This window comes from Chinchilla lanigera, unplaced genomic scaffold (genome assembly GCF_000276665.1).
Source record: "Chinchilla lanigera isolate Chin_1 unplaced genomic scaffold, ChiLan1.0 scaffold00012, whole genome shotgun sequence".
Lineage (NCBI taxonomy): Eukaryota > Metazoa > Chordata > Mammalia > Rodentia > Chinchillidae > Chinchilla > Chinchilla lanigera.
This window is the reverse complement of record NW_004955413.1, coordinates 2,363,291-2,375,436: the sequence shown is the minus strand read 5'-3', so window position 1 is coordinate 2,375,436 and position 12,146 is coordinate 2,363,291. Positions and strand designations below refer to the sequence as shown.

Below are 12,146 nucleotides of genomic sequence, written 5' to 3'. Positions count from 1 at the left end.
GAGCTTGAGGTCATTAAGATTCCCCCCTCACAGAAGCTGCATTGGACCTTGAGTTCCCCTGGGTCTCCAGCCCTGATGGGCTCCAGGGAATGGAGACTGTGTCAACACACAGCAAGGTGGCTGATCAGAAGCCTCCAGTCTCCGATTCTCCTCCCCCAGGACCCTCTGTGCCTCTCTGTCTCCCTTTTCTGAGCCAACTGGCTAGTTTTCACTGGGCAGCACACTCAGGTTCTCACACTTGTTTTGTTTCCTCAGAAAAATGGTTTTTTAAAGGTAAATTCAATCTCATTGTTTTGCAAAATCCAGCTTACCTTTCTCAAATGGAAGCTGAGTTAAATTAAAAAGCTGATGAAGAGGAAGGTGGGGAAGTTGAAACCAGCTTCCCCACCTCATTTCCAGCTTTCACCTGCTAGTTATACGAAGTAGCTGTGAAGGTGCCAAGCTGTTCTAGCCACTGGATCCCGTGACCCAGCCTTTCTCTTTGTCCAAGTATTTTTTTTTCCACCAACACTGCCATCCTGCCTCCCTACACCAGGAGGATACATGGAATCACGGGGTACTCAATGACCACACGTATGTGCCTGCCACAGGCTAACCCCAGAAGTCACATGGTCCAGAATCCCTAATGGAAGAGCCCAGTGAGCTGCATTTTTAAAAAAGCTCTCCATGTGAATTCTGTGCTGCCAGATTCAGGAGGCACATTTCTCACGTAACTTCTCTCCTACCTCGTAATTCTGTTTTCTGTTACACCATTAATGTTTGTGCATCCTTTCTAATTTAAATTTATATGAATTTTTCTTATCTTCCCAATTCCATAAAATTGTATAGCAATTAACCTTAGGCCCTCCAGGATGTAGCAAGCCCTGGGACATCAAGAGAAATCCCTCTGGCTGGGTGGTTCATGTAGGCATGGCATCCCTACCATGCCACCCTTAATCCCAGCATCACACACTTATGTCACGCCACCTCTGGAAAGCCCCAACAGATTGCATGAAGCTTTGGGGGGACATCTAGACACAAACCATAACAGTGGGCACAGTCTTGATAGGGTATCTTCATTCTCTTCTGTCTCTCCTGAATGTCACTGTCCATGTCATCATGACAAGAGCCAAGACTAGGCTAGGATCACTCTCAGAGATGATCTTAGATTTGCTGAGGGTCTCAGGATGGGAGCAGGATCCTCAGTAAGTACCATCTTCCTTGCTTGGGGTCAAGGTCCCTCGCTGACTGCCTGTTAGCATGATGTCCCAAGGAAGGGTCTTAACTGCAAATCCACATTCATCAACACAAGCTGATAGCAGGAAGCAGAAGCAAACACAAGGATGCTTTTTCAAACTTTCAAACTGTCACTTATGACTTCTATCATAGTCAATTTACTTGTTGCTGGGACAAAATACTTGACACTGACATCTTAAAGGAGGAAAGATTTATTTTGGCTCCAGTATATAGAGGTTTCCATCCATAGTTGGCTGGCTCCAAGGCAGGACGTCATGATGGGGTAGAGGAGCAGGGTGGAGGAACATTGCTCACAGAATGGCGGACAGAAAGCAGAGAGTCAAGCAGTAGGAGATAAGCCTTTCCAGGCCACATCCCTAGTGACTTGCCTTCATTCACCAGGCTTCCCCTCCCAACACCCACTTGGCTTATAAACTCATCAGTGGACTAATCTACTCATGAATACCATGCCTCTATGATCTAATAACCTCGCAAAAGCCCCACCTATGAGCACATGAGGCTTTGGAGGGATACCTAGATATATAACCCATAACAATTTTTTTTACCATGAGTAGCATAATTGGGTGAGAATAAAGATACCCTATCAAGACTGTGCCCACTGTTATGGTTTGTGTCTGAAAGTCCCCTGCAAAGCCTCACGCAATCATAGGGTAGGGCTTTTCCAGAGGTGGCTGGACATAGAGTGTGTGATGCTGGAATTAAGGATGTGTGATTATTAATTTAGTCTACTGATTGGTTTGACACCCCTCCCCTAAAGCCAGGTAGCCTAGACAGAATATAAAAGGGGCAGAAAGAAGCTGTTATTGTCACTGGTGGATCATGTTTTCCTATTTTTGCAACCTTCTGCCCACCATGAACTGTTTATCCTCTGCCATTCCGCCCTGCTGTGGACCCAGCCAGCTATGGACTGAAACCTCTACAAACTGTGAGCCAAATAAGCTTTTCTTCCTTTAACTTTGGGTATCAGATATTTTGTTGCAGCAACAAGAAAAGTAGCTAAGACATCTACCATACTCCCCCCACCCCCGTCTCCTTCCCTGCTTCTCCCCCATCCAGCCTCTGCAGCCTGAGTCACTTTACGAACTGAACATGAACATGTAGGGAAGCCTACATCCCTCTGTGACTCCCCTGACACATCAAACCACCTGGCTCCATCCCTTGGCATGGCCCTGCCTGCCATGTTAGCTCCTGCCATTGAGAAGGCTTGAGGTTTTCCAACATATGCTGCTCACACCACAACATTGTTGCTGCTGCTGTGTCTGCTTGGACTATTCTCCTAGCTCCCACTTAGCACCCCTTCCCCTGCTCCATGCTGCCCTCCTTGACTCAGAGAGTTTACCCATGTGAGCTGCAGCCAAGGCACAGGCTTGTCCAGGAAGCCTCTGCAAACATCCCCTCTGTAACCCTCAAGCCCCCTATGCTCTGTACTGGCTCCTGTCAAGGTACCCACAAAAGTGTGTGGGACAAGATTGTCTCATATCTTTTTTCTGCTGGACCATCAGATTCTTTAGTAAAAGATCCGGTTCTCATTCTAGGATTTCAAAGCTTAATATGGCTTCTTACATTAGTAAGCACTGACATATTTGCTAAATGAATGAAGGAAGGAAAAGCAAGAAAGGAAGTAGGGAGAAACAAGGCACCCTAGCATTTGTCTGGGAAGCAAGACAACTCTAAGCCATTTGAGAGGCAGATGAGCTTTGACTTCAGCCCACCTCTACAAGGTCAGTCTCTTTCCCCAGTGTCACCTTATGGCTACCACACCACAGTGACTTCCATTCCCACCAGGGTCCACTGCCCTCCTGCTCCCTGGCATGTCTTCTTGGGAAAAAAATTCTTTTCATATGCTATTCACACTGGAGATGCCCATATGCCCATATCCCCCTCCAAGGCAACTGTATATTCAAAGGGAATGCCTCGAAAAGAAAGGGTTTGTCCAAATAAGTGAATCTCTACTCACAGAAGATATTTCAGGTGCTAGGGAACTGGGTGGTTCATTCTAGGACACAAATGTCTCACAAACCCAATCAGACAGAAGCCCATTCCCATCATGAATCACACTGACCAGTCATGCAGCCACTGCCAGCATGGAGGAAAGAGGTTCACAGAAGGATGGAACCCCAAGTCCCACATCAGCGTCCTCTAACCAGAGCATCCTGCCTCCCCTCCCCTAGTCTGCATTCATATCCCACAGGCTGGATGGATGCTGACTTGCAGATGCTCCCTGTCCTTGGGTGAGAGCTTTGTGCCACTTACCCAAAGGCCTGGGGAATATACGCCCTGCCTCACTCTGGGGGGCAGCAGGGTTTGTGCCTTCAGGACTACTTAGAGCTGAATTTTGAGATGCTGTGGACAGGGCCCTGGGTGTCCTCATCTGTAAAGTCTGGCAGAGAGAGTAACCTGGCCCTCGGCAGGTATCAGACCACCTGGTCCCCTCCCCTAGGCCACCCAGCCTTCTTAGAAAGCCACCGTTTCACCACATGATCCTGTCTTACTTGTACCTTACAGACAATTCTTTCTCAGGTGGATCTTCCTTGTCTCTTCTTCTTCCCCCTCAAAACTGAAAATGAAAAACCTCCCAAGTGCCTAGTTGTTGCTGGATCGGCAGATGAGGCTCAAATTCTGTGCTATCAATTCACAGTTTCCTCCTCATAAGCTCTATAATCCTTTCCCAGAGGGCAGAACAGCCAAGATCCCCAAACAAATGCATTAACACAGGGAGGGGTTGTGATGAGGAGAGAAGAAAATCTTTAGGGATTCGGTACAGAGCACAGCAAGTTAGACAGTGAGGCTCAGCAGAGCCTTGCAAAGGGCTGGAAGAGAGGAGGGACGTTAGTCCAATCTTGAGCCAAGGAGTTAAGCCACTTTCGCAAGCACAGACCCTTGCTGCCTCTCCTAGCTAAGAGTCTGTCTATACAGCTCCTTTGCTGTGGAGGAAGAAGCCTGAGGTGCCTACACAGGAAGGAGCCACCTCTTGATTACAGCCACAGCCAAGTCTGGACTCCAGAGACCCATTAGCAGAATGAACGTGACCAGCCATGTGGGAGGACCAGGAACTCATCACAAGGACGCAGCATCCTCCCGGGGGCCCTTCCTGCAGCCTCCGCTCCTGATGAAGATGGAGGAAGGAGACCCTGGCTATGCTCCAGGGAAAGGCAAGAGCACAAGCCTGAAAGTCCAGACATCTGAAGTCACTTTCCAATGCAAGGAGTATGTGGCATTGCGGGAGACACATCTTCATCTGGACTCCATTAAACCCTGGAAAATCATGGTACCAGAGGTGACTTTAGGGAATATGAAATACAATAATCTCATTTTACAGGAGGAGAAAACAGGTTTAGGTTATTCAAGTGACTTGTGCAGGACAACACAACAGTAGCTTTTTCTTTACACTTCCACCCACCCATATCATCTGAGTGACCTCTTCGTGTTCTGCTGTGAAACTGTGACAAGGGATTATAAAAACACTTTTCTAAAAGCCTCAAATTAAACATAAATTCTTGCTTTTAATTTGGTGGTATGTGGATACTGTTAAGAATAGATAAGGGCTGGGGATATAGCTCAGCGGCACAAGCGCCTGCTGGCAAGTGCAAGGTCCTGAGTTCAATTCCCAGTACCAGAAAAAAAGGAATAGATAGAAACATTCTCAAAGCAAGTGTTGATTCCATAAATTGGATACTAAGTTCCTATACTGTGAAGTAGATTTGTGCATCATGTAGCAGGGCTACAGTAGATGGTTTCTAAGGCTCTGTTTCTATTGGTTTAGATTTGTTTTATGTTCTTGCCTACGTTCTTTCTTCTGCCTTAAATGTTCTTCCTCTAGCTCACATTCCTCGAACAAACCCAGAATGCACCACTCACCTGGAAGAAAATGTGAAGAATGTGCCCTGTTACTATGCCCTGTAGCAGTCCTGTGGCTGACTGGCATATCAGAGGAGCAGGATACAGTGCCCTGGGCAGTAGCCAACGACTTAAAAAGCTTTCTTGAGGCTTCCAGAAACCCTCATTTCTACCTCAGTGAAAGTACTCACTATACCTGTCGTCAATTGTCTGTCTGCACGCTTGCGCCCCACCTACTGAGAAGATGTGCATTGTTGCCTTTGTATTCCAGCATCAAGGGCAATGCTTGGCTCAAAGTCAGCACTTGCGGGATGACTGAACATCATCAATCCGTGATCTTTAAAGAATCATAAGGCAGAGAAAAACACATGGACTCCAAGAGTTGGACTCAGTTCTTGCTCTGCCAGTAACTAACTGTATGACCTTAGCAAACCATGCATAGTCTCTTAGGTTCAGTTGCCTTTTCTTCAAAACAAAACTAGGTTTTAGAAGTTACAAAATACGCAAAGAAATGAAGTACTGCGCGAAATAGCAGAAGCTATAGTCACCAGAGCCAGATCTCTACCCTGCAAATAATTCAAATATTGAAGTTATCAATAAAAATTTTTAAATAACCATAGACAGTCTGCCTAAAGAAATAAAAAGACTAAAAATGTGAGTAAAATATATCATGCAAATGATTATTTAAAAGTGAACAGATTAGACATTTCAAATGAGAAAATAATTAAAATTCAAACCTCAGTGATGGGCTTAATAGCATATTAAAGCTGACTGGCATATACATAGACAAAGAGAGAATCACAGAACTGACAGATAAGTTTGAAGAAATTAACCAGCAAATACCTGAGAGACAAAGAATGAAATGTATGGTTAGAATTACAGGAATGGGGTCTAACAGATGTGAGAGAAAAGAAGGTTAAAAACTTTATTTATTTATTTATTTATTTATTTATTTTAGGTACTGGGGATTGAACCCAGGGCCTTTGCACTGAGCTGCATCCCTGCCCTTTTGCAGCACTAAGTCACTAAGTTGCCCAGGCAGAGCTCAAACTTGCAACCATCTTGCTTCAGCCTCCCACAGTGCTGGGATTACAGATGTGAACCACCTTACCTGGTGGGAAAAGCACATTTATTGGGCTCCCAAAGTCTACCAGCCAGAAAACTCATGTTCTCTTACCTCCTTGATAGGACCACATCAGAGGAACATAAGGCTACTTCACAGCGAGCAGTCAGAGAAACCTAATCAAGGTCTCATAGCTGACATTTAAATTGACATCTGTCCCCACACAGTAGAAAATAGCCGTGTCCAGAGATTCTGATTTCAGTAGTCTTTAAAACTTCCCTGGGCAAATCAAAATATATGGCAAGGCTGAAAACAACTGGTCTACTCTATTCCAACCCTGGGTTACCAAGAGAAGGGAGTTTACAATCTTTCAGCATTTAAGCAAAACACTAGGTCTTCCTACAAAGAATTTGTTGGTCTGTTTCATTTATCACTGTGTCTCCAACACCTAGAATAACCATCTGAAACAAACATACACTTAGTATTTATAGAGGAAACGAAATGGAAAAAAGATCTTCTAGGATTTCATTTCATAGGAATGCATCAATGTTTGATGCCCAGCACTGTCCTGGCTCCACGTATTCAGCCCTGAGCCAGCCTAGGGATGTCTTGTGCCTTTAGAGCAGGTAGTCCAGCACACATGCAATTCGAGCCATCTACTTTACTCTTCCAACAGGCACATTACAAAAGTAAGAAGAAACAGGGGAAATTACCTTTAATAATCTATTTTATTTAACAAAATATACTCAGGATACCATTTTAATGTGGATCAATACAAAATTATTTTTACAACTTTATCAAGGTATTAATTGATATAAAGTTCACTCAACTGTAAAAAATATTTAATAAGCCACTTTATGTTTATTTTTTTCACACCAAATCTTTGCAACGTTCTACGTAGCATATTTCACATTGTTCTACGTAGCACATTTCACAGCGCATCTTCTTTGGACTTGCCACATGTGAAGGGCCCCATAGCCTCCCCTGGCCAGAGGCTGCTGCATTGGACAACACAGTTCCAGAGAATAAACCAGCAAACAAATATACAACTAGAAAGGGTAGAGAAGAAAGCCTGTCTAAGAGCTGGCAGCCAGCAACTGAATGATTTAAAAGATTTAAGAAAAATAACAGGAAAAAATACCTATATGTCCCAGTACAGGAAACAGAGAATGTCTTTTACTCAATTCAAACATCCTTACCTTCCCAGAGGTGAAATTTTCTTTCTTTCTTGTTTTCAAAATTGGTAAAGAAGTCAAACTCTGTTTCCTTGGCTTTTTAGCATCCATTTGAGTCCTGTAGAAAGGAAGATAAATAATCTTACTTTACTATATAAAAAAGGAATGAAATAGAAGTAATGGCCCACATACTCAGGGATAGACAAAACCAAGGCAAGTGTGAAGAAAAGGGAGTAGGCCTCAGAACAGGGCCAGAGGGCAGGGGATACAGCTCAGCAGTACAGCGCCTGCCTGGCAGTGTAAGGTCCTGAGTTTGATTGCCCGCACTAAACAAACAAGCAAATAAACAAACATAAACAAAAAACAACAGGGCCAGAGCCTTTGCTTCTCCTCTTACTTCTTTCTGGTGGTCAGATGAGGGCAGAAAGAACAGGGGATGGCAGGAGACAGGCAAGAGGAGGACAAGGAGGAGGAAAAGAGGAAGAGGAGAAGGAAGTTGGTGGTAGCCAATGAAGAAGACAGCAGCCAAAAGATCATTTCCTCTAGCTTCCCATAAAAGCACATCTTTCTCTTGCAACAAACACAATATTCTACAATGATGATGTACTGGGAGCTGCTTGCATAGTTTCATATAGAAAAAGAAAAGGGGGAGAATTGTTAGAAATGCTTTCCCGGGGTCTTATTCAGCCATGTTAGCACTTTCTTTGTTCAGAGCACAGCTCTATGAATCAACTGACTCACTGTAGGCTGAAGCCGTTGCATAAGATCAAGGAGTCTGGCCAAAGATCTGATTTGCATGAGTGGAGCTTGACTCTAAGAGGGCTCCTGGCAGGTGTGCTCCTTGTCACATTAGCTGAGCCTGCTGGAGTTTCACTGTGTCCTCAAAAGTTTTTTTCAGTTTGACTCTAGCACGAGTCAAGGGAATGAACAAATATAAGAAATAGGGGCTGAGCAAGAATTAACACAAAGGTCACTAAGGTCACTGCTGCCCCTGCAGTGTGCTCCATGGGGAGCTCTCCTCAGGCCCTACCTTCCAGCAAGGATGGCAGCGTCACAGTTCTGGAATAATTTAGAGGACTGAAGATGTGTGAATTTTTATGGTAACATGAATATGAGAAATAAGAACTTACTCCCGCACATAATGAGAAGTTAAAAAATATGGCACATGCGTGTTTTGTAAAAAGTTGCAGTCATTTTACAAAACTGAGGTAGATTTTATGTATACTCAAAATATACTGAGCAAAACTAGTAGGATAGTGTAATGTTATATATTTAATAAAATGTTTGCACATCTTTATACATGCATATTTGAAGATCTGGAAGAAATAAACTAAAAAACAATTATCACTGAGGAGCAGGGATAGGGGATGTGAGTGGGAATGTTATTTTTTTTCTTTTTAAGGTACAATGTCTTGTCTTCTTGGCCAGGCTGGCCTGGAACTCCTGGGCTCAAGTGATCCTTCTGCCTCAGCTTCCAATATAGGCTGGAACTACAGGTTCCTGGTCTTACCACCATGTCCAGCTACTATGGGAACATTCATTTTGACACACACAAAAATTTGAAAAATCCTATGTGACAGTAAACACAAAGTAATAGTTGCTTTGTTGCTAATGATCACAGTTTCACTTCTTCCTTCTCTTTGCTTCCTTCCTTTTCTTTCCTTCTTTCTACAAATATTTGCTGAGCCAATTCTAATAAGACAGCCTCTGCCCTCAAGAAGAACTCATGACCTAACATAATTTAATTCATCAAAAAAAAGCAGAACATTAACTGCCAGCAACTAGGAAATCGAAGATAAAGAAATCAGAATCCTTGCTTTCAAGAAGTTTGAAGTCTCAAGGGCAAGGCTGACCCACAAATAGTGGTGCCAGCAATGCTGCACTGAAGAATATTTTATACACAGACATTATCTATGTATACAGTACTTCACAGTTCATAAAGGAAAGCTCTTTTGAGGTGTGCCTGTTAGACTTTAGTATTTCTACTGCAATTGTCAGTGGTGGCTTCATCTTTCTGCCCTGAGGGCTGCCTCAGGAGCAGAAACTGTGGCAGTGTAGGAATAGTAAGGATTCCCCTTATACTTCTTCCAAAAGGAGATAATGTATTTAAGTGACGTTCACTTGTACCAAGGAGAACTCCTCTGCTTTTCTGCCTGTATCCTTGAAATTTTTCATGATTCAGTGATTCACAAACTTGAGCTGAAAGGTTTTAGAAACCATCCCACCCATCTTCCTGTCCCAGGAAGAAATCCTCCTTATAGTTTCCCTGACAATCACTTGTCTGTGCTAGAATATTCCTCAGACAGCACGCTGTTTATCTGCGCAATCTACTTCACATTCAGCTGTTATTTTACATAGGGTTGGTACATAACTATTTGCAGAATGACACTGAGGAAAATACTCTCCATTCAAACTTGCTATCCTCTGTGAAACAACAGAGCACAAATCCACCCTTGTTTCTACTCGAGAGTTCCTGTTGGTTCAAAATTGGAATAGAAAAAACTTGTTTCTCTCCCCTGTACCCACCCACCTCCTGGATTCTGTGGGTTTCTTCAACCCCTTTTTCCCACAGTGAGGAGGTAGCTCAGTGGTAGAGTACTAGCATGTGCAAGGCCTTGGGATCCATCCACTGCAGAGAAAAAAAACAAAACAGGAAAGACCCTTCTATGATAGATAACCATGATGGAGTCAACCTGCATGTGGATGTTCTGCTTTACTTTCTAGATTTCCTACAGGTTTGCCTCTTTTCTCTGGATGAGAGCTGATTAGAGAAAGCTCCAGTCTTAGGGCAATGATGTACCATCCATGTCGAAATTCCTTTAAAGGCCAAGATTTTACAAGCTCAGGTGATTAAATCCCTCCAGCAAGACAAGGGACATTTACATTAGGTGGTTCCATTGTGTGAACTTTTCCACTTAAATGGCCTTGTACCTTGGTCTGGTCTCCACTGAAGCTTGAACAGTCAAGCCTGAATTAAGATTGGTGATGCTGACATGTCAGAGACGCCATAGGGGTGTGATGGGCATTTCAAACATAACAAAGCCACAAGTTAACTAGACTTTTAAATTCTGTGTGTGTTGTTCAGTGCCTTTAAAGGAAAATGTTGCTAACACTGGGTATTTCCCCAGGTTGAGAGCCAGGAGCGCTCAGAGAGCAAAATGTTGCTGCGGACATGGGACCCGCCACCCCTCAACCGGTTTTGTGTCCAGGGGCTGCCTTCCCGCTGAGCAGCGGCGTCGGGCATAAGGGATGGGTGGGCACTGCTTAATGCTATCCAGATCCTTGTGGATGCCAGATGCGTGTCACGGACCTGCTTATGACCGCCAAACCCACATGCAAAGAAAGTAAAGTAAGAGGGGTCGGCAATTTCGTGCTCCAGGCCCTTGGGGTCGGGGTGGAAGTAGTTTCAGGACAGTTCTTAGAAACTCCCTACAATCCCCTTCCTCCCTTTCTGCACCCTGCTGGAGTCTGCAATGCCCCGCTCTATTAACACGGAAGTAGAATGACTTCAGGTCCTGAAGGTGCACGTGCCAGCAGCAAGACTAAAAGAATGCTTTCCTTCTCAGGTGCGCACACCTGCTGTTCTGCTTTCCCTAGGCCTTTGATTCTCCTCCTCCCGCCTCTCGCGCCCTGTGCTTCTTCCCAGAGGACCCCAGATGGCCCCAGGGTTACGCCCACCGTCACGGTCTCATTCCCAGCTCCTACTCTTTCCGGGTCGGAGTAGCAGGTGGGAGGAGCTGCATCCACCAGACGCACAAGGTCCAGTACTGCTGTGGCCAGGACTGACCAGCCAGAGCAGTGCAGGGCCACACCCTCCTTCCGTCACTATAGAAACGACTTCCACCCTTTTTGTGACTGAGGAGCTAACAGGCTCTGGTCAAGTCCCAAACCACCTTTCACATCAGCCTAAAGATTCTTCCTCCTATCCCCTTCCCTTGCCCCAGTTCTTTAATGGATCAGGGAAGAATTGAATGAAACCTCAGAACAGAGACACATGAAATTATCTTTCCTTCCTCTTTTCAAAACAAGTACATGAACAAAAACTCCAGATGTAATCTATTCATCAGATGAACACTATTTGAGTGTTTAGTCTGCACCAGGTTTCAGGAAAGCCTAAGAAGGAAAGATGTAACCCAATGAACGCTTGTCCCAGTGTGCAGAGATGAGCAGGGAGAAAAGACAAGTGAAAGTGAGTTAATCTGGGTCAAGGACACCTACTAGCTGAGCCATGCAAGGAAAGCAAGTTTGGTTCCCACCTGTCTGAAGGCCTAGAGCCATGCGAATGCTTGGTGCTTTCAGTAAACAGCACTGAACAGTGACACAAGATTGGGGTGGGGAGGTGACAGCAGAGGTAGCTTGAGAACGAGATGGCCAGACGTGTGTGTGTGTGTACCGTAAGCAAGGCATGTTTGAGCTTAGACTTTATGTTAGAGACCATCCTGTGGCAACAATATGGACTGTAGACAAGAATAGTCATGAATCAGGGCAAGAATGCTGGTTAGAAGAGGAATGGATGTGGTTTCAGGGTAATAGCAAATAGAAGAGCAGATCTGAGAAATTTAGACAATGGAACAGCTTAGTTATGGGTGTGAAGGGTGAAGCAGGATACACTGAGTCCCAGGACTCCACTTCAGGCACCTGTACTGACGGCTGTACCATTTACTAACAGGAAACCCTAAGCGGGGAGGATGTTCGGAGCAGGGAGACAGGGATGTGAAGACTGAGTTACTACACAACAGGTCTGTGTCAAGAGCATAATGGAGGCCAAAGAGGCTGGTTTGGCAGTCACTGTCAAAGAGGGGACCACTGGAGTTTGAACTCTCCTAAACTAAAAA

At 44.6% G+C, this 12,146-nt stretch overlaps 1 protein-coding gene across 12 annotated transcripts in view; it reads right to left on the bottom strand.

Annotated features, from left to right (window-relative positions):
• The window catches only part of Dyrk4 (dual-specificity tyrosine-(Y)-phosphorylation regulated kinase 4), a 50,916-nt gene that overhangs the window by 34,959 nt on the left and 3,811 nt on the right, over positions 1–12,146 (bottom strand). For 3 of the 12 annotated variants that reach the window (XM_013511559.1, XM_013511557.1, XM_013511558.1), the window contains one exon: positions 7,336–7,429. In XM_013511559.1, the coding sequence (XP_013367013.1) occupies positions 7,336–7,422 (87 nt within the window). In that variant the 5' untranslated portion in view covers positions 7,423–7,429. Of the gene's footprint in view, positions 1–6,250; positions 6,416–7,335; positions 7,430–7,708; positions 8,173–9,841; positions 10,252–10,989; positions 11,094–12,146 lie in introns of those variants that run through there. The other 9 variants (XM_013511556.1, XM_013511560.1, XM_013511566.1 and 6 more) reach the window with 9 other exon arrangements.